General features: G+C 40.5%; 1 protein-coding gene across 6 annotated transcripts in view; it reads right to left on the minus strand.

The window, feature by feature from the left end:
• The window catches only part of HACL1 (2-hydroxyacyl-CoA lyase 1), a 34,009-nt gene that overhangs the window by 2,851 nt on the left and 8,652 nt on the right, over positions 1 to 22,506 (minus strand). For 4 of the 6 annotated variants that reach the window (XM_020780239.3, XM_073003347.2, XM_073003348.2 and 1 more), the window contains 13 exons: positions 20,644 to 20,724; positions 18,991 to 19,063; positions 12,796 to 12,873; positions 11,304 to 11,398; positions 10,415 to 10,527; positions 9,341 to 9,476; positions 7,948 to 8,053; positions 6,854 to 6,937; positions 5,463 to 5,564; positions 4,922 to 5,076; positions 4,031 to 4,189; positions 3,776 to 3,883; positions 625 to 811 (listed from right to left, as the gene is read on the minus strand). In XM_020780239.3, coding sequence (XP_020635898.2) covers positions 625 to 811; positions 3,776 to 3,883; positions 4,031 to 4,189; positions 4,922 to 5,076; positions 5,463 to 5,564; positions 6,854 to 6,937; positions 7,948 to 8,053; positions 9,341 to 9,476; positions 10,415 to 10,527; positions 11,304 to 11,398; positions 12,796 to 12,873; positions 18,991 to 19,063; positions 20,644 to 20,724 — 1,477 coding nt within the window. Of the gene's footprint in view, positions 1 to 624; positions 812 to 1,215; positions 1,323 to 3,775; positions 3,884 to 4,030; positions 4,190 to 4,921; positions 5,077 to 5,462; positions 5,565 to 6,853; positions 6,938 to 7,947; positions 8,054 to 9,340; positions 9,477 to 10,414; positions 10,528 to 11,303; positions 11,399 to 12,795; positions 12,874 to 18,990; positions 19,064 to 20,643; positions 20,725 to 22,506 lie in introns of those variants that run through there. The other 2 variants (XR_013537230.1, XM_073003350.2) reach the window with 2 other exon arrangements.

Here is a 22,506-nt window from a genome sequence, read left to right on the forward strand (position 1 = left end):
AATTTATGTAGAGGAACTTAGGACTGTTATCACGTAATGCTAGATGGCCTAGTTAATCAACAAGCCTCTTTTTTTCCCAAAGTTTCTTCAATCAACATCTTCACCTCTTAGTTTGCAATTTCCTTTGCTGTTACGGGTAATGAGCCTGTAAACTGTTATGCATCCTTACAGTATTGCACATGGTAACCTGAACTAATTATTGTCTAGAGAAAAAGGGTTAGGGGACATGTATGATCTGTCTGATGCTGATATAAAAGACCTCAGAACTTCCATGCTGGACACAAAGAATGTGAGGCAGCAAAGTGAAAATTCATACACAACTACAGTTCAAAAAATAAGGTGGTCTTCTTTCGCAAAGACTAAGGAACCCATTTAGAAACATGCCTTCTTTGCTTTATTATTAAACAGATAGTATTTACTATCCATTTAAGGATAAAGATGGCCAGGTGACAATATACTTTTACATGCCTTCCATGGAATCTGAATAATCAAGCTGTCGCTTAATAAAACAATGCTTTAAATACTATCCAAAGACATATCACTGTTAACAAGTTGTTTTGCCTGATAAAGGATGTGGATTTTGTTTAGAGCTCAGGATGTGAGAATAAAAATGGATCTACTCACTTGTTTCTTCCTGTCTGCTTGTGGGTCAATCATTACATTTATAATAGAAGGCATGCACTTATCCATCAGGCTTGCTTTCAGAGCAGCTTGCAGTTCTTCTGGTGTTTGTACAAAGTACCCTTTACCACCAAATGCAGATATAATCTGCTCATAGTGAGCATTTGGCAACAGGGAAACAGGAGGAATACTGAAATAAAGCAAAAAAAAAGGGGGGGGGCTCAATGTATACATAGTGTTAAGAGTCTGAAGGAAGCAGCTAGATACAATAGAAAGTTTTCAAACTGATTTTCTAATAACTCAGTTTTCTTGGTATCTATTTCACTGTTAGAATAAGTATTTGAATGTTGCTTCATTTCAGAATTTAACTGAGAACAACCCAAGAATGAGAGGTCCCAGCCGCAAAACAATAGAGCCTTCTAATCTTTCATTCTGGATGACCGTCCTAGACAAACATCAAATAAATTTTATGCAAAAGAAAAAATCCTGACTTTAGAGCTTAGTTTTTCACTATTTAAAACTAAAAAGCATCTCTGTGGACAAATGGCAGCATAATGGAAGAGATAATTTTGGCACATTTGCAGTGTGCATTACCTATACTTAGGCTGCCTGTTCTCTACTTTTGCAAGTCTGTGCAGTTATGTGAACACCACCTCTTTCTCCTTGTTCTCTTGCATGGCCAGTCAGCATCCTCCATAGCTCTAAGTACAGCACAAACATATAAAACAGAATGACTTCTCAGTGCTGCAATGTCTGTATGATGCTGCTCAGAATGCTCTACTTGCTGGGAATAAAGAGTGTATTCATTCTCTCCTTCCAGATTTTTCAGTGGAAGAAATCTTCTGTAAACTACCCAGTGTTCTGCTTGCACTAATCAAGTGGTATATACACTGGATGGATGGATGGATGGATGGATGGATGGATGGATGGATGGATTTATTTATTTATTTATTTATTTGTTTATTTATTTATTTATTTATTTATTTATCTATCTATCTATCTATTTATCTATTTATTTATTTATTTATTTATTTATTTATTTATTTATTTAATATCCCACCTATCTGGTCAAACGAGGACCACTCTAGGCGGCTAACAGTCTTAAAATAGTACAATAAAAATGTAAATAACAGTTCTAAATCATAAAACACTACAATACAGTGCAGAAACACAAGACATAACACAGTAAAGGAGAAAGAGAGAGGTCATGAGTTATGTGATGGGAAGGCCTGCCGAAACATCCAAGTTTTTAATTGGTTCTTAAAGGTACCCAGCGAGGGAGCCCCGCGAATCTCAGGAGGTAAGTTGTTCCAGAGGCAAGGAGCCACCGCCGAGAAGGCCCGATTTCTTGTCTTTTCCTTCCGGGCCTCCCTCGGCGTTAGGCTCCTCAGCCTCACCTCCTGGCTCGCACGAGTGACATGGGTAGATCTTGGTGGGAGTAGGCGTTCCGCCAAGTATCGAGGCCCTAAACCGTTTAGGGCTTTATAGGTAAGCATCAACACTTTGAAGTCGATGCAGAATCGGATGGGCAGCCAATGCAATGCGGCCAGAGTGGGTGAAATATGTTGGTATTTTTTCACACCACTAAGTAATCTGGCCGCCGCATTCTGCACCACCTGTAATTTCCGCAGCAGCCTCAAAGGGAGCCCCACGTAGAGCGCATTGCAGTGGTCTAATCTCGAGATTACGAGTGCATGCACCAAGGTGGTGAGCGCCCCCACATCAAGGTAGGACCGCAGCTGGGCTATCCGCCTAAGATGAAAAAAGGCGGTGCGGACCACCGACGTCACCTGGGATTCCATAGTGAGCGCCGGGTCCAGATGGATCCCCCCCAAGCTGCGGACCCCATCCTTGGCGGGAAGAGTCACCCCCCCAAAAGTGAGGGGGTTTCCCAAACCCCCAACTGTGGGGGCGCCCACCCTCAGTACCTCCGTCTTTTCTGGGTTCAGCCTCAGCCCGTTCTCCTGCATCCATTGCAGTACAGTCCCCAGGCAGCGCTGGAAGGACAGGACGGCATCTCCTGCGGTAGGTGGAAAAGAGATGTAGAGCTGAGTGTCATCAGCGTACTGGTGACACCGGGCTCCACACCCCCTGATGACCCCACCCAGTGGCCTCATATAGATGTTAAACAGCATTGGGGAGATAATCGACCCCTGTGGAACCCCGCAATTGAGGCACCACGGGGCTGAGACCCTCTCCCCAAGCTGAACTCTCTGGGGGCGGTCCTCCAAGAAGGAATGGAGCCAGGCCAATGCCAAGCCACCTATTCCCAACTCGGAGAGCCTCCCCAGGAGGATACTGTGGTCAATGGTATCAAAGGCCACTGAGATGTCGAGGAGGACCAGCAGAGACACTTTGCCCCTGTCGGCCTCCCTCAGTAGGTCATCACACAGGGCGATCAATGCCGTTTCTGTCCCGTGGCGCAGCCTGAAGCCCGACTGAAATGGATCCAGGGCATCTGTTTCATCCAGGAGCGCCTGAAGCTGATCGGCCACCACCCTCTTGACCACCTTGCTTAAGAAAGAAACATTGGCGACGGGCCTATAGTTGCCAATTTCGTCCGCCGCCAAACTGAGTTTCTTCCTAATGGGCCTAATGAGTGTGTCCTTCAGGGCGGATGGAAATCTGCCCTCAAGGAAAGACCCATTAATTATAGCCATGGGCCATTCCGTTGTTAAAGGCCTGGCTGATTTGATTAGCCAGGCCGGGCAAGGGTCCAAGGAGGAGGAGGTGGCACGACAGCGATCAAGCACCCTGGCCACAAAGTCAGGCGTGACAGGCTGAAAGGAGTCAAAAATCACCGGGCAAGACGGAGCGCTGGACATCTCTGCTCGACTCACTGTATTCAAAAAAGGAGAGAGGTCCCGGCGGATGGCCTCCACTTTTGATTTAAATGTTTAAGAAAAGAACACTACCAAAATCATAATCACTCTTCATTAGAATGGGCCTTGCCCGTGGCACATGGTAACATCAACCACAATTTATGATAGACCATCATCTCAGTTGTCTCACTAGAAAAAGATTAAGTGTGACTTGACCCAAAATATTATGTCAGGCAGAACATCTAATGGTTTTGGAAGGATAATTACACATCGGGAAGAGCAAAAATGTTACAATTAAATTGCAGAAAAATGCCCAGCATAGAAGTACTCACCATGCAGAAGGTTCTCCAAGTTTCAGCATCTCCTTCCAAGTATCTGCATCCAAGCCACTATATATCCCATTGTTGTTGACTACAATTATAATCACTGGCAAATTATACCTGCAGTGATTAACGAGGAGGAGCACATTTTAAGACATTTCATCTTCTGAGGACACCTGGTTACTCTAACACTTTAATGTCAAGCAAAACACTTGCTTTGCTTGACATTAAAGACTTCTAAGAAGCTGAACTCAGCAAGGGTTTTACCTGCACATAGTCTCCACTTCCATGCCAGAGAATCCAAAGGCACTGTCTCCTTCAATACAGACCACTTGCTGCTGAGGGTTGCGGTCTTTAGCAACCATAGCAGCTGCTATTGCAAAACCAAGCCCAACTCCCATTGTTCCAAAAGTCCCAGCATCAAGCCTGTGAGCAAGGAAGAGAGGTTAGTATACCTTTTTTCAGGCGCCTAGAAGCAATGAGATAAAAATAATGATTTGACCCAAGTTACTTTTTTATTATTGCAACAAGAGCCCAGTGAAATTACATTTCAAACTCTACCAAGTAATTAAAAACCTATTCTACTGATACGGTGAATACTATTTTCTACTGCACATTGACAAACGTTTTGGGGACCATATAGAAACAATTTATCAGGAATTTCCCAAGTTTTATGATACTCTCTTATCAACTCTCAGCATTTAAAACAAGAAACAATCAATAAATTGGATGCCTGAAAACAATGAAAAAATGGCATTATACAACAACAATCAAGGAGACTTTGAAATAAAAGCTGATGCGTTTTAAGTGAAAATTCTTGGAATGCCTATAACATCCATAAAAAGGGAACCGGAAGAGGTATACTGACTCTCCTTACCCATCCCGAGTAATAAAGTATTTGTTACCATAAATTTAGCAAAAATCTTTTCCCAGGGAATTTCACATTAGCTCCTCCACCACACAGGCTGACCCACAATTCCACTATCAAGATACTTTCCAAGTCATGACTTGAGAAAGAACTTTATCAGGATTCTCTTTGCTTATCAGGAACAAAGCAGCCATTTGATGGATTCCAGGTTTTGACAGTTAACTAAAAACTGAAACAATTCACCCTAGTGTCAGAACAAACAGGAACAGAGAAAAATGTCAATAAATTACCTGTGGCGGGGATAATAGTTTGGAAGCATGGTGCGCCCTATGTCCATCGTATTTGCCCCCTCACTAATCAGAAGACAGTCCTTTGGCAAATGTTCCCTGATGTGGTAGAACACTGTATAGTAATTCATTGGTAAACGCTTTTGTAGTGATAGCGCCTTAATGGAAAAAGAAATAAATGGACCTTGTTAAGATCTGTCCCAACAGATATAAAGCTTAAGAAAGCACGGTTAATTCTAAAACACTGATTTGTTTATGGAAGATTGGGTTTGAGGCACTGAATTTCAAACAAGAAAACTAAATTTAAAAACAAAAAAGTATCATAATACTTTTAATTATTTACTAACTTTTTGAAAGAACTGAGATGTATTGTTTGCTGACATCATAATGATCAGGAAATGCTTTTATGATACTCCTCATTTGCATATAACCCTAAGTGGTTTATAACATCAAACACCAAAAAACAATTTAATCAAAAGATATTAATGAAATCTATAAAAGAATTCAGAACAGTCCACGGATAGGAGAATATTATCCACAGTACCTTAGATGTTTCATCATTACTCTGCATTTTCGCCCGTAGATCTTTCCACCAGTCTGTATCAGAGGGGTATTTCCAAAGTTTTTTGTTCAGCTGATCTAAAAGCTAAAAGTACAGCAGTACTTTAAAGACAGAATTGAAGGATGCTACCTTCACCTTCCTAAATTGCTGTTCCTGAGATGTGCATCTTTATTACTATGTACAAACAGAATCCATGACTTATGGCTTTAGAATCTAGTTCATATTTTGTAGTTCAGGGCATTACAGAATATGAACACTACAATAATCTGTACGGTATCTCCCAGATATATGTTCCTCCTCAACAGAGCTACCTAAAAAACTTCAAAAGTAAACCAGAGCATCCTAACTTACTGTTATGTTGCTCTTGTGGTCATCCATTGCCCGGGGTAATTCACACATCATTGGGATGTGTGAATTACCCTAGGCAATGGATGACCACAAGAGCAGCATCATTGTGATGTGTGAATTATGCCAGACAACCTCCTATAAAGAAAAGGTAAAAGGCCAGTCTCCTCAGCATAATTAACATTTATGTTATTCAGCCACTGTTATTCGTGACAGAGGTTCTTACATTCTCTACACAGCACAACCTTTAATGGAATATACCTGTATATCAAAGAGGCTATCAGCCCACTGTTAAATACCCACTGATTTTGTTATCAACCAACCAACCAACCATGATCTCTGTATTTTGATGGCATGTATAAATATTTACTATGCTATTTCTTATTATGTCTGAGGAAGTGGACATGTCCATGAAAGCTCACATTAAAATACAGTGGTGCCTCGCTTAGCGAGGTTAATCCGTTCCGGATTAACCCTCGCTCAGCGAATCCATCGTTAAGTGAAACAAAAAGCCCATAGGAACGTATTAAAACTGATTTAATACGTTCCTATGGACTTAAAACTCACCGTTCTGCGAGTTTCCTCCATTGCGGTGGCCATTTTGGATGCCTCGTTAGTGAGGCAAAACAGCGGTCGCCATTTTGTTTTAGCGGCGGCCATTTTGGAACCACCGATCAGCTGTTCACTATGCTTTGATCGCGTCCGCGCGATCATCGCATAGCGAAAAAAGCCCATAGGGGCCATCGCTGAGCGAACGCTCCAGCGATGGCCCGGGAGCCCTCGTTGTGCGGTTTCATCGCATAGCGAAGCGTTCGCTATGCGAGGCACCACTGTATAACATTGTCATGATTGAATTTTTTTAAAAAGGGTGTGTGCTGGGAATCTAGCAGTGCTAGAAATTTCTCAAAACGTAGCAGACTTGCCCCCATGTGCTCTGGAGGATACAAAGGGACTTCTTGAATTTAAAAAATGGGTTTCTTTGGGTTACTGGAGGCTGCATGTGGCCCAAAGTGGATTTCTTACATTACCTGTTCTGACACTGCTCTGATGTCACCCAGTAAGGCTGCAACAGGTTTCACATTATTCCCCAACTCTTCTGCACAAATGTCTACCTGTCACATGCACAAAAAAGTAATGTAGGCTCAGTTATAGTAAGAATTGTATGATCCATCTGCTATAATATTTTCTTCTTAGAATTAGAGCTTCACATTTCTTTTGAGCCCAGAGCAAGGAACACTGACAGCTTGTTTGTACTCAATATTTTTTCTTAGCAGGTGAACTGCTTCCTTTCCCTGTGTTTTGCCTGGATCTACAGTTCCCCTGAAATAACAGCTGTCATGCTGGGTGAGACACTTCTTGCTTCCAAACATAACATTTAAAAACATAAAAATCAGTTGTTCAAAGAGCCTAGGGAGAAACCTAGAGTGGGTTAAGTGATGTAGAAAGATGGGACTGCCCTGGAACCAAAACCCTAATTTAGCCACAGATGACTTTGGGCTGGGTTGGGCAATGTATTGACTGAAATGTAGCCCTTAAGCTGATTGTAAAAAACCTCTTTTGCATGCAATAGGTTCAGATCTCTTGTGAGAGAAGTAAAGTGAAAATGTATCTTAACTCCCAGCTTCTCTGAGGAAGAGTGAGATAAAAGTATAATACATACAACCTATTGCAGAATGCTCAGACACTCTACAGGACTTCAGAAGTCTGCCCAAATCTTAAAGGAGGTTAACTTTCAATAATATAATAAGAATTATATTATGCTAGGAAAGAGATCCTTTAATATGCTGCTGTTCAAACCTCATTTTCTTAAGCACAAGATCCATTATCAGGATTGCATTTTTATACCCCATTTCATCATTTTAGCACTCTATACATACAAAATATTAAACCTTGACATTGTCAAGTTGATCCCAATTTATGGTGACCTTTCCCAGGATTACTCGGGAGTAGTTTACCAGCCCCTTCTCCTATGGGTACTTGCTGACTGTACAGTTTGCCAAAGCCCACACAGGCTGGTTCTTCTCCTTCAAGGCACAATGGGGAATCCAACTCCTGACCACAAGCTCTGCAGCTGGGTGCTGCAGCTCAGGAAAGCTATCCCTCCAGCTTTCACTTTGAATACCTGGATGATTTTCACATCTGGACGAAATCTTGGAGGAAGTCCAAAGTGCAGAATCCAGTTTAGCCTGGCACCAAGTAATATGATTGTATCAGCCCCTTGCAGTGCCCTAACAGATAAAAACATTAACAAAGAATTCAATGAAAAAATTATTTTTATATATATCAAAACTAATTTGTTTTTCAAAATAGACTTGAAAAACCAGAATTGACTAAATTTTGCTTCTTTTTATTATTATAGGACACTAGTTTGAGCCTACAATTACTTGTTTCCTCCTTGGAGTTAGTTATTGCCATGAATCCTCTCATGCAGTGTGCTGCTCCAATATCAATATCACAAACAACTTTATGATGATGGAAGCAATAATTTTATTGTTGTGTAATTAAAACAAGGGTCTCTCTTTTGCACAATTAAACAAGGGGCTCTCTTTTGCATAATTAAAACAAGGGTCTCTCCCCTTAAAACAAGGGTCTCTGCTGGACAAGGGCTTCTCCCAATTTGAAGAGACCCTTGTCCAGCAGGCTGAGGCAAAGAGGCAGTCTCGAAAGCAGCAAAACCAGGGAGCTGGACAGGGGACAGATTGGATTTGTCTTCAGTGTGGAAGGAATTGCCACTCTCAAATTGGCCTTCTCAGCCACACTAGACACTGTTCCAAGTCCTCCATACAGAGCACGTTACCATAGTCTCTTGGGACTGAAGGATGCGTAATCTAGTCTAATTAAAACAATTTAACAATTTCTGCTTTTCAAATGCTATTGAAGCAGTGAAGAAGCCAGACACAAGGAAAAATTAACCCTGAAAAACTATTGGCACAGTTACAGATAACCAAAGTCAAAAGTCTGTGTTACAACAAGGGTAGTTTGTATTCTCTCTTTCTTTCCCTTATTTTCAAGAAACTATGCATTGCTCTCTGTGTCTCAAAGCCTTGGAATTCATATTCAACCACCCCTGCTGGCTTCTCAGAATCTTACATAATTTCTAGAGAGTATGCAACCACCTAATGTTTTATAAAAACCAAAGAAGAGATGGCCAGGAACCTGTATTCTCCACTCAGTATGTGTGTTTTTCCCATGTTCTCACGGCCATGACTATGAATGGGTGGAAACATGTGCTTCATAGAAAACACCACAAAAAGCTGACAACAGTGTACTGATGATATGAAACATCCTGATACATACTTTAAATTATGTCCAAAATACCTCTGTACCTGTATAAATAAACCTGATGTTTGTACAATGGAATATAATATGGAAGAATTCTACTTGGATGTTGTTGTCTACTTGCCCTTGTTCGTGAACTACCCAGGGTTCACTGAAGATGAATTTTCCAGGAATATTGTATTCTTTAACTTTTAGTATTAAGAGACAGGAGTGGAAGCCTTGACTCATTTATTTACCTAGATCTAGCTGCAGCTACACAGTACGGATGGTTGTCAGGAACAACTCCCTTCCCCATTGGAGTAGGCAAAAATGGAAGCCCACACTGGTCCACCAACTTTCTGATGCTGTTTTCAGCACGTGAGTAAGCAGCACCTAAGGAGGATACCCACCACCACAAGAAATACTTTGACACTTTTTCAATACACCACAAAACCCTTTGAAAACTACAAGGATGATGTTTTTGCTAAAAGCTATTCAGTGTCATAATAAATCACCATGCTGAGAGATTGGGAGTTCAGATTCCCACTGTGCACCCTGGAACAGCCACCTTTGTGGCCTTAAGCTGGGCAATCTCAGAATGCCCCCAGAAGACGGGAATAGTTAACCAGTTCTGAGTACTTTGCAGCTAGAAAACCCTGAAAAGGGTGCCACACACACACACACACAATTCAGCTGGGTAATACAACTTGGCTAATAGGAGCATCATTGATCAACAGTGAATGAAGATAATTTAATGTGGTGCAAATGATACTGATACAGCAATATTAAAAACATTTATGGGATTAAGGGGGTCTTCTACATGTGTGATTGATTTCCTATTTTCAGTTAATGTCCACATAATAAGGCACATTCAAGAGGGAGAAATTCGGGTAACAATAGTAGGTATCAGAGGTCACTTGTACAGCATCATAAGACATTTAGATCAAAAAAGCAAAATTCATGAGGTAAATTCTGACAAATTCATGTTCTGGTTGTTGTGGGTTTTCCGGGCTCTTTGGCCATGTTCTGAAGGTTGTTCTTCCTAACGTTTAGCCAGTCTCTGTGGCCGGCATCTTCAGAGGACAGTACTCTGTGCTCTGAATTTTCCAGGAATATTGTATTCAATGCTCAATTACTACTTATTCTACATTTTTAAATGGGATAATTTAGAACAGGCCATTATATTCTGCCCACACCCCGGAACCCACAAATACTCTCTCAGCAGGTTTTAATTCAAAAAATAAGAAAGAAATTGCTTCATGAAAATTCTAAACAAGCTAAGGGAACACTAACCGTTGGATTTTACAATCAATGGCATGACTGAAGATTACCTTTGCCAATAATTACAAGTGGTTTTTTGGAATGCGTGATGATTGCAGCTGCTTTAGAAATTGCAGCCTCTTCAGCCATACTGATGGGAGGGGCTGGACAGCATCCTACATATCTGGAAGGCAGAATGAAGAGAGAAATGGTGGGTTGAGCAATTGAATCAAAGAGCCTCTGCTGGGGGGTCGTTATAAACATAAAAGCAAAGCCTAATCTCGTAAAGTGAGGAAAAATGCTCTAGTGGTATATCATTGCTAAATTATTACTAAAACATGTAACTCTGTAAAGAAATGCCTTGCCAAATAGGTTCTACTGGTGCATTATGCATACCCTACAAACGTCTACCCTCTTTAAAAAGTTGCCTATTAATCCACAGCTAGCAATTTTACTACAAACTGTACATTCAGGAGGATTATATATTCTTCTTAATATGTGATTGGGAACACGGATAATGGCAGCAGCAGGGATCAGTTCTACTTCTTCATAAATCACTTTCTTCCAAATTGTTAGAATACAGCACGTTCACTTGATTTTTCCCAATTAGTATAAAAACAACTTCACACTAGACTCTTAGCTTTCTTCTGTCAAGAAGCAGAAAAGGATTATGTTCTTACCTAATTGTTTTGCAAGAAACAAGATCAAAAGAGCCATGTGTAGCAGCTTTATGGGAACCCCACAGCTTCTGTGCACTCTTCTATGATGGCATTGAGCTTTCCAGAAAATGGTGTTAAGATTATTTTATGTCTTTGATTCTAGTGAATATTTTGTCCTTGACCTATTCACAGAGTGCATGTTCTACCTTCTCAAGAACACAGTCAGCACAAGCACTGTAACACAATCAAAATTTCCAGTAATAGTCCCCTTAAATAAAGGGTTCATCCCACAAGGACTCACTTGACAGAGTTCCTTTTCACTTGCTGATTTACGAAGTCTCCGGGTATGTCAACGTAACAGGCACCTGGACGTCCATAGATACTGGCCCTGACAGCCTGCATTGGAGAGAACATTTGTTAAAAAGGGATGCACTGCAATAATCAAAATTACAACTTTAACAGGCCAAAATACTAGATTTTATGTATAACTGGTGTTAAATATACAATAGAGAAAAGGGTGTAACAAAGGGTTTTACAAAACAGAAAAGCTATTGGACTTAGCTCACTGTCATCTGCAACCAGGAACTATTTTACCGACACCATCAGCTGTTAAATTTGGAACTATTAAGTCAAAAATTTCCTACTGATTGCCTATTTTAAGAAGCATGGCCTGTGGATAAATGCCTGGGGCTTTTCTTCAAATACTTTATATTTGTTGTTTGGCTAAAGCTTGAGCCAACACTCTTTGAAATGGTATGGATTAAAAGCCAGAGAGCTCAACCTTTTTTTTTCTACAGTAGTGTGGATCATTACAAAACCAGTTCCTGGAAGGTTAAGGGAAGCCACGTGTCAACAACAAAAATAACTTAACAAGACAACTCTGCTATATATCACAAGAACTGGAAGGATGATGTGGCATTAAGCATTCTTTGTGAGTGTCGTATAAAATAAGTATTTTGTTGGAGGAACATAATGTTCACAAAAGCAGGCAGAAAAAACATGTTCTTCGTGACAGTTTGTATGTAGCATTTATACTGTCAGCCTTCGGTGCTATACACATTTCTTTTGCATTAAGTTCCATTAAACCCTAACAAAACTTCATTTTGAGTTAATATGGATAGAAGTGCAGGGCCAATCCCATACATTAAATAATAAAGATGGAGATATTTCAGTCTTCAAAGGTTTGAGCTGGTTTTTTACACTGATAGTAGAGGAAGCAATGTATGCCTTATGGGTTGCAGATGCCCACCAATCCCTGCTACTTCTGCCAAACCTGCTGCCACACTGCCAAATTTAATGGGTGTGTGTAGGCAATACCTCCACCCCACATCTGTATACACTTTGATTTTAAAACAAGATCTGCAGGAGGAAAAACAAGGCATGCAGCCACACATTTTGGTTTAAACTGGAAGTGTGTGGCCAAGATGAGACGCAGGAGTAACGAGTGGGTTCAGAGGTGCCAACATAATCCCCAGAAAAAAGTTGCCCATCCCTGATTTATAGGATGAACTTACACTTACACTTATGATGTACAAATAAGATGAGACACAACAACTTATTTATTTATTTATATATTCATTACCAACCACTATGTTACATTGTACCCTGCCTTTATTTTTTTACTGCTACATGGGCTACGTGTCAATAAAAGTTCAATGTGTAATAAATCTTATTACAGGCTTAAAAGTGTCACACAACTTTTTATTCTTTTTTTTCTGCACAGGTACCTTTGTGGAAATTACTCTGCTGCTGTTTCTTGGACAAACAGAGCCTCAGTGTTTTAGATTTCATACCTTCTCTATAACAGCAGGAATAGCTTCTAGACTGCTTGGCCTGGCAGTGAATTTGCTGTAGAGCCGACAGGCTTCAACCTAGAAAGAAGTAAACAACCCATGTCAATTTACAAAAAAAAAACCCACCTTCCCTTCTTTTCAGGACTACAACTCCTAGTGTGTCATGCTCAGCATCTTATGTGGATTTCAGAGTTTGAAAAGAAAACTTTTTGGATTAAGATTTCCAGTATCTCCTGGAATAGTAGAAGTTGTAATCTAGACTGTACCTCTTTTCAAGCTCTGGAATATACTCAAGATGAAAGAAGAAAGAAGATGACTGTAGCGTTCTCTAAGTATTAGGTCTATGGTTCATGTTATATTATGTAATGGTTTGTGTTTGTTATATAATAATGGTTCATGCATATTAATGTTGCTGAGAGGCAGAGCCGAAAGAGATGCTATAAGAGGCGGAGCCTGAGTCAGTCAGGGGGAGTAAGAGAAATGTAAGTCAGTGTCAGTGAGGCAGTAGAGAAAAGTCAGAGAAAGTAATAGAGTGTGTAGTTTGGGAAATTCTGAGGTGTGATTAGCTACTGAAGATATTTATGAATCAATCTCTGTAATCGCGAAGGCTTTCATGGCCGGGATCTAATGGTTGTTGTGGGTTTTTCGGGTTCTTTGGCCGTGTTCTGAAGGTTGTTCTTCCTAACGTTTCGCCAGTCTCTGTGGCCGGCATCTTCAGAGCACAAGGTGCTGTCCTCTGAAGATGCCGGCCACAGAGACTGGCGAAATGTTAGGAAGAACAACCTTCAGAATACGGCCAAAGAGCCCGAAAAACCCATAACAACCAATCTCTGTAATCAATAAACCAAAGTTTTATTTAAAAGAACTTGAAGAGTGGACCTGAATCTTTCTGAGGTAATGGTGTTTAGTGACCACCTGGTGGCAGCAGTGAAAAGAGAAGAGTGCTTCCCTCGTGAGATCTGAGGCTTGACGGTCAAGCAAGGGGCACGACGGTGGACGCAACCATTGGTGTGCAGTGACGGGATTCGAAGAAATCCAGTGAAGCCTGAGTTGAACTCAAAGAAGTCCAGTCAAGCCTGATTTTAAAAATAATTTTTTCTGCAGTCAAGGGTACCTTTTAGACAAAGGTCTGTGGCAAAGATGTTTGGAACCTCATTAGAGCTTTTGGGAAAAGCTTAGTGGTGGGGGCTTCTGAACCCAGATCTGGGGGGGGGGTCTAAGTTAGGGAACGACTCTGGATCTGAGGACTAGTCAGCTAGCTTAAGGCTCAAGGCTCTAAGAGTAGAGAGCGCTTGTGAAAAAGCAGAAGCCAGGGGTCAGAGCAGATCTGAGGGAAGAGAGGAGAAAACCTTTGCTTGAAATAGAATTATATTAGTGACTGGAAGTAAGAGAAGAAAGACAGGTCCTTTAAAAATAAGTAAGCACTCAGTACTAATCATCCCAGAAGTAAATATGCCACCCAAATGTTCCAAAAGGGGGAATCCTGAGGCTGAGGTTTTACCTCAAGAAATGGAGGGAAACCCTCTCAATGACTCTTTATCTGAAACTGAGCAAGAGGAATTTGATGAGGGCGCCTCAGAGAAACCAAAGGAATTAAGCCCTCAGGAGTTTGAAAAATGGAAGCTGGAACGGGAATTTAAATTAAAAGAATTACAGCTCAAAAATGAGGCCAGACGAATGGCAGCTGAGCAAGAGTCCAGACAGATAGCAGCTGAGCAGGAGGCCAGACGAATGGCAGCTAAGTTAGAGGCTAGACAAATGTAACTAAGACAAAAAGAGATGGATTTTCAATTACAGATGAGACAATTAGAAATTTCTGCTTCAAACAATAACCTTAACAATAACAACAATGCTGGAGGGGGAATTCTCTCAAAAACTGATCTTAAGAAGTTTCCCAAATATAAAAGAGGGGACTGTCCTGAATCTTTTCTCATTGCTTTTGAGCGCACCTGCTGGGACTTTGAAATTCGAGATGAGGAAAGGATGGTTGTTTTGAGGGCTCAAGTTAGTGGAGACCTCACTGAGTTGTATTCCCAATTGCCCCTCGAGAAGTCAAAAGATTTTGAGGCATTTAAAAAGATGGTTTATTCACGTTTTTGTATTAACACTGAGCACCTGAGGCGAAAATTTCACTCTCTTACTAAAAAGCAGGGGGAATCATATTCACAGTTGGGAGCTAAATTGCTGCAATGTCTTGAGAAGTGGATGGAAAGGGAGACTATCACTACTCTAGAACAAATGAAGAATTTGATTGGGTTAGAACAATGTATTACCTGGGGAATTGAGATATTTAGTTAGGGACAAAAACCCTAAAGACCTACTAGAAGCAGGTGAACAGGCAGATTTTATTAATGAGTACAGAAACCCACAATTCTCAGAGTTAAAAATTAACAGACCAAACTGGGACAACAATAAAAAGTCTTTTAATAAAAATTGCCACAGCAGAACCACAGAAAGAGATGGCCAGAGTAGTCTTTCCCCTAAATTGCCAAGACCTAGCTCTCCAAAGCAAATAAACCATGAGTCAAAGTTCAACAAATCTCCTCAGAATGAGAGAAAGAACTGTAAGTGCTTTAACTGTAGCCAGCCAGGTCACTTACAATTCCAGTGTGGGCAGACTCATCCTAATACAGGGAAGAATGATAATTAAACTAAAAAGGTTTACTCTTTAAAACAAGTTGAATCGTCTGAGAGAAGCAGTGACCATTGTCCTGTTTCCATGGCGACCACAGCTTCTACAGATCTTGAGGATGACATTCCTGAAGCCACTGTAGTACATTGCTTTTACATTAGAAATGACAATACCCTTCTCAGAAACACTGGTGAAGAGATAATGGTGGGAGGAAAAAAATATATTGCTATAAAGGACACAGGATCTCAGATTTCTATAGTACATTCTGATCTGATAACCCAGGATGACATAATTCCAAACAAAACAATAACCTTAAAAGGGATTGGGAAGGAAACTGTGGAGTTAAAAGTGACTGAAATTCAAATAGGCTATAGGAATTGGTCTGGAAAGTGGCAGGTAGCCATTTCAGATGAAATACCAGTAGCTTTTCTACTTGGTTGGGACTTAATAGAACATGTGAAGAGTGCCTTTAGAGTAACAGGTTCCATGAAGAAGCAGTTAACAATCCCTGAGGGAAAAATTGATTCCCTAACCTTTGAATCTATTCAGGGATGCTCCAGTTTAGAAAAGGGCCATGAGGTAACCAAAATGGTTGATTAGGGCATTTTGACAACCCTTAATGTTCCTTCCTGTAATGAGGAACAGATGGAAGATATTACTTTGAAAAATGGTACTACACTAACCCCTGATCACCCAGAGAAATCTACAACTGACAAAGACCTGATATATGGAGATGGGTGCAGTTAATAGAGCATGTTAAGAGTGCTTTTGCACTTACATTCTCACCAGGAGGCCAGGAATCACCCTCTGCAGCTGAAATTGTTACAGTATCAGATAGAAGCCTGGAGAGAGAGGTTTCCGTGGTTACCCAGCTTAAGAGTGCTCAAGCTGAACTCATGCTAGTGAAAACCTCAAATGAAAATAGTTTGGCTCAGGAGCAGCAGGAGGAGAGAAAATTGCTTTTGGCAGAGGTAGAACAAGTAGATCATAAAACTTTGCAAAGCAAACCCCTACCTGACATATCCCTGAATAACGTAACAGAATCAGATGACAAGTGCAGTGCATCTAAAACCAAACAACTGTTTAAGATTGCACTTAAAAGGAATTCATCTGAGAAGCTTAAGGAGACCCTTGATAGTGGTCCCCCACATAGGGAAAACAATTTAGAGAAAGTACCTGTGGGACAATATGTGAATGTGGAGAAAGGCATTCGCTCCAATGTATTAAAGAGGGATGCATCCAGAGATGGTCAGAGGGAGAGGAAACTGCCTATTCTTTCCCCAAATGAGATAGTGAAGCCTCGAGCCAGAAAGAGAGCGGGCTTCATTATAAAACGACCAGCAGACGACATCCAGTGGTCGACCGAGTGGCCAATGACTGCTAGTCGACAGAAGCGGTTGTGGAGTAAGGAGCCAGTGGTTAACAGAGGGACTCCTGAGTGCCAGCAGTCATGTGTCCATCTGAACAAGGCGGTAAGATCCGGACCAGTCTTCAGCGCACCTGGTTACCACTGTGAGTTCAACCTTTTTACAGATGCTTCGAGCCATGGACTTGGAAAGGTGCGGTGCCTTGCAGATGACTGCGGGAGTGAGCCTGTCTTGGACTTTGCAAACATGGACTTTGCAAAAGAGACTCAGATCATGCCTTGGAAGTCAAATGACTGATGGAAGGGGGATGGACATTTGTAAATGTGATTAAAATTGAATTGATAGACTAAAACGTGAAGAATGATACCAGGACTTTTATTACCAATTGAACTGGACTTTGATTCACTGTTTAATTACTGATGTATAAGTTCCCTGATGGTGATTTCTGTAAGGTTGGTATTGTTACTGAAAAATAATAATAAATTGTAAATGATAAGGTAAAGTATATTATTGATGATTGAATATTAATAAAGTGTAATTGTTAAAAAGTTTAGAGTAATAGTAATGGAAATTGTTATGTTGAATGATGTGACATCTAAAACTGTTAAATGTTATGTAGCTATGTAACTATGCCTGTTTGTTTAGGAGGAAAAACTTATTTCCCCTCCCAAATAAACATATTTAAGGGGGAGGTCTCTATTTATTAGGTCTATGGTTCATGTTATATTATGTAATGGTTTATGTTTGTTATGTAATAATGGTTCATGCATATTAATGTTGCTGAGAGGTGGGGCCGAAAGAGATGCTATAAGAGGCGGCGCCTGAGTCAGTCAGGGGGAGTAAGAGAAATGTAAGTCAGAGTCAGTGAGGCAATAGAGAAAAGTCAGAGAAAGTAATAGTGTGTAGTTTGGGAAATTCTGAGGTGTGATTAGCTACTGAAGATATTTATGAATAAATCTCTGTAATCAATAAACCAAAGTTTTATTTAAAAGAACTTGAAGAGTGGACCTGAATCTTTCTGAGGTAATGGTGTTTAGTGATCACCTGGTGGCAGCAGTGAAAAGAGAAGAGTGTTTGCCCTCGTGAGATCTGAGGCTTGAGGGTCAAGCAAGGGGAACGAGGGTGAACGCAACAATGACCTCCACAGGATTAGTCCCAAGTCTCTCAAGGCAAGCATCCTGCTTTCCACAATGGACATGACATTTATTTGGATAGCCCAATAAGCATGACACAATAGCAGCAGCCATCTCCTGCAGTGCCCTTGAACATGGAGGTTCTCTTTATCAGCAATAAATATCACAAGTAATAGACAGGTCCAGGTAATGCCCTGCTTTTGTGCAACAGGAAATACTCCACAACTGTCTTCTCTCTCGGCCCTAAAATAAATTCAAAATTTAACAAATGAATCCAATTGTGTCTTTCATATTCCAGTAATGTTTTACACACATAAGGAGTACTTGTGTGTTTTGTTCACATACAGATTTCTCCTACATCAGCATGATGGGAAGGAGAAATAAATCTTTCAAATTAAAAAAAAGTACACATAAAATAATCCCACCTCCTATATCGCACTTTACACTATAAAGCACATGCTGTTGCATATCAGATTATTCAGCAAAGAAATGGCAGATACAAAACACAGAAACAGCATGTGGTGTTTAAGAGTACTTGGGTATGTAATGAAAGGTTTGTTACTATTTTCATATACTGAACCTGTTTTTAAGCATGGCAAGGGGAGAGGAGGAGAAAGCACTTTGACTACCAAGAATACAACCGCTCTACTGCCCTGGGAGACCCACTCACCATTTGGGGGCTTCAGTTCTGCTACCACTGCTGAAAATTTCCCTGTCCCTTTGCAAGTTTAAAAGGTCTGGCTAATTCTGATGGGAAACAGAGCTCCTAAAGAGCCAGTGGATTGGGCATGAACTGGAGGGGGCCATATAGAAAGAATACAGCAGCATGCATAGGAAATTGTCACAGGTGGAAACAAAAGGAAGGAACGGTTTTCTTAAGTTCAGACCATGAGTTTTAAGGAAGTGCCTGAAACGCCTAACTTTTGGTGATAGCTTAACATCAGTAATTCAGGACTTGAACGTGCCAATGGGGAAGTTTCCTCCCATTTTTATTAGCAACCTACATCCTCAAGCACTTCCTGGACACTTAGACTGGGGTGGAAGAAGTGGCACAGCCGTCTACCTGTGGAAATTCTTGAAAAGCTCCCATTGTTTCTTGATTTCTGTCAGATGAGCCTCCAATCACAATCAAAGGCCTGAAAAGAGGAGAAATACATCAGTTTCATTTCTTAATGCTTAAACTATTATGCTTTGAACACAGTTTTACCCGAATTTTGAAACAAACAATTTTTTCTGTCTGTCTTATTCATAGGTTGCTTTTTCTCCTGATAAGGGGAAGCAAGGTAGCTCACAGTGCTGAAAAAGTAGAATTAAAAACAGAATAAATTATAAATTAAACTATGATAATAATAAAATGCCACATGAGGTAAACCCCCTATATCTAGAATCCAGAAACACACATGAGTGATCAACACTGACTGAGCCAAAGCAATTTCTAAGATGGAGACAGGGAACTTGTGCCCTTTCCCACTGGTTGCTTAACAACAACTCCCATTAGCTCCAGCCAATGGGCAAATCGTGAAGGCTCATAGGAGGTACAGAGCAACAATTTTTAGGGAGCCACATGTCTTCCTTCCAGTTTCAAGGAATGCTTAGTTTTGAGAGCCCTCATCAGCTGTTTGTGGAGTAATGGGGTAAATTTAGGCCAGTCTTTCTAAGGAGGGAATTGACAAGATGACATTCATTAAGAACTGCTGTGTAAGAAGATCTGTGTATCAGGTCCACAATCAATCTAGACCCAGTCCCACTAAAGGACTCATGGGTTTATCTCTGGAAAGCTTCTCTTGGTTCAAATCAGGGTCAGAAATAGAAAGACCGACACAAGAATATTCACATTGTATTACTGCTATTCAGGATTTGTTTAAAAAAGAACAGCAAGACATATTTTAAATTAGAGCAGATGTAAGTGATACTTATTTTAAAAAAAGAAATGCTTTCAACTGTTGTTGAAAGACCACAGGTTTTCCTAGATATTTTGCTTTAAGATAAGATACACAAAATGTGTCTTACCCTGGCAGATCATATGACAGTTACCAAGCAATAACATTATCATGTTCTTAACGGCCACTGCATTCAAATAAATGATAAGGGGGAACCATCAGAACCATCTCAAAACCAAACTATTGATTAAATCAAAAACAAAACAGTTGTTCCTCAGATAAATTTCCTAAGCAGAAAGCTCTCTTCCAGTATAGTGGTGAACCTTGACACAATAAGACTTGAAGGTTAAACCCAAATGTCAGTTTCAAGAAGAATAAATTCACTGAATCAAGACAGGTTCCATAGATGCTGACTTATGAAGACCTGTGCATTCAATGGATCTACTGTGACTTAGACGAGCAATTGTCAGAGTAGTGCTGCAGTGGTTAGTGTCAAAATGCGTCTTTCCTGGTTTCAAAGCCCCCACTGACCCATTCAACTCATTCAGTAATGAGCTGGACCAGACATACTCTCTTAGCCTTACAGGGTTGTTATGAGAATGACATGGTAAGGAGAGCCATTTGAGCTCATAGAAAAGGCAGGCTATAAATGTAACAAACAAACCAATAGGATGTAGGTGAGCTCTTCAGATAAGTAAACAGTCTGAGAACCCATCTGCCTAAGGCTGAGCAAACATTATTTCAAAATAACACTGTTCTTGCTTTCATGACATCTGACCTGTGCTGTAATTCTAAATCACTGTCTGAAGTGTCAGAAATTTTTGTAAGTTCATTACCAGCAGTTCATGTTTGCATTTGCCATTCCAGCTAGAGCGTGGATAAGGCCTGGACCAGAAACGACAAGACATACACCAGGCCTGGATGCAAAAGAGAATCAAACAAAGAGCATATTAAAATGTGTGCAACAGAAATAAGAAAAACAACCTGGATTTAAGGTGTATCATGTGAAAAAAATATATTCTCTGCAATCAAATAAAGGTAACTGCATAAATTATAAATAGAACATGGCCAAACAGCCCAAAAAAACCTACAACTACCCTACTTTTTTTTATCAGGCTGACAATAAAGCTCTCAGATCAAATGACAAAAGGAGACGGATATACCTGATTGTGCATAGTTTCATAATGAAGAATTAATTTCAACAAAGAGAGGCAATCAACATGTTTTATTTTACCTGAAGGACCTTCAGCCAACTCTTCAGGAATTTTTTTTTCCAGAATACAGTACATGAATAAAGATGAGTGAATAAGGAGGTCTTATGCTTGTGTTTACAATTGAAAATAACATGACACTGAAGTGGAAGGCACTGGGAGGGAGGCAAACTTCAAGATTCTCCTTTACTTGAACACTACAGTTAATACAACCACAGGTTCCCCATCCTTTATGTTATAGGAAACTGCAGTTGACATAAAACCTACTGTACAGAGGAAGTTTTCAAAGGGAAAGAAAGGGAAGTGGTAGCGTGACTGGCATTTTAATGCAATCAATCATGAAGCCAGACCAAAGTGTGTGTAATATATATGCAAGCAAAGGCTGCTTAAACCAACTGTATCCAACTAGCAATGTAATGTGGTCTGCCAATAATTTAACCTCCCCTTGTTCCAACTGATAAACACAGTATACCAAGCACCAGACTATGTGGCTGATAAGCTAGAAATGCCTGTATATGAAGTGTAGATACACTTTGAATGTAGACGTATGAGTATGACAAGCATTATGTGCTAGCAGAAGAGTGTGATTTAAGAAATATCAAAATTCAGAGGGAAAACTAGACAAAGTGAGAAGGAAAATGAATGTGAATGCAGGGGGGAATCCCTTATGTCATGTAGGCTGTATTATGCGTTTACCTTTTAGGGATTATTGCTTTTGGCAGGGCTGCAACATGAAGACCATTCACTTTAATTTTGTTTAGTTTATTACTCTTAAAACATCTCTTTGTCTTGACTAATGGCGCTACACAATGATGTTGTGGGACATTCTATCTAAAGCATAGCTGCTCATAAGAACCATCTCGGCAGTTGTGTCCTACAGGTCCAAAAATGCAGACAGCTTTGTTGATCCATCACAACAAAGTTCTAGCTCTGTTTATCACTAGGAGTAGGTCTTCTGTATAGCTAATGGATTTCTCTCAAGAGCTAAGCCACAGCATGAAGAACAGTTCATATCTGTGTACTGTTTCTAGGAAAAATCCATTTCCCCACAGTTGCTATGCAGCTAAGGAACTATGGTTACAGAAAACAGAGAATCTTGAGGTGGGTGGTACTTGACGTAATTCTCCTTGTTAATTTAAAAAAAGAGCCCAACTGCTTCCACAATGTAATCCCTAGATCCACTGTAACACTGCAGATACCTCAGGGTTGGTGCAAGTCCTCCTGCCATCTCAAGGGGAAGCAAAGCATCATGCTATCTTTGTTCCCTTGCACTGCCACATACATACTTACCTTCTCACTCCCTGGAGAAGAATAAGGATAAGGAAGTCAAAGAAAATGGTGCCACCTGAAGGAGGAGAAAGACTCCTTTCCCCAGAGGAAGACAGTGGCAGCGCTGCCTACCTGCCACAACAAGGACAAAAGTGGCAGCAACAACACCCACTTGCTTCCCAGAAGAAAAAGCATATTGAGGTGGCGGCAGCAGCTCAA

The sequence above is a fragment of the Pogona vitticeps genome, chromosome 6, assembly GCF_051106095.1.
Source record: "Pogona vitticeps strain Pit_001003342236 chromosome 6, PviZW2.1, whole genome shotgun sequence".
In the NCBI taxonomy this organism is placed as follows: Eukaryota; Metazoa; Chordata; class Lepidosauria; order Squamata; family Agamidae; genus Pogona; species Pogona vitticeps.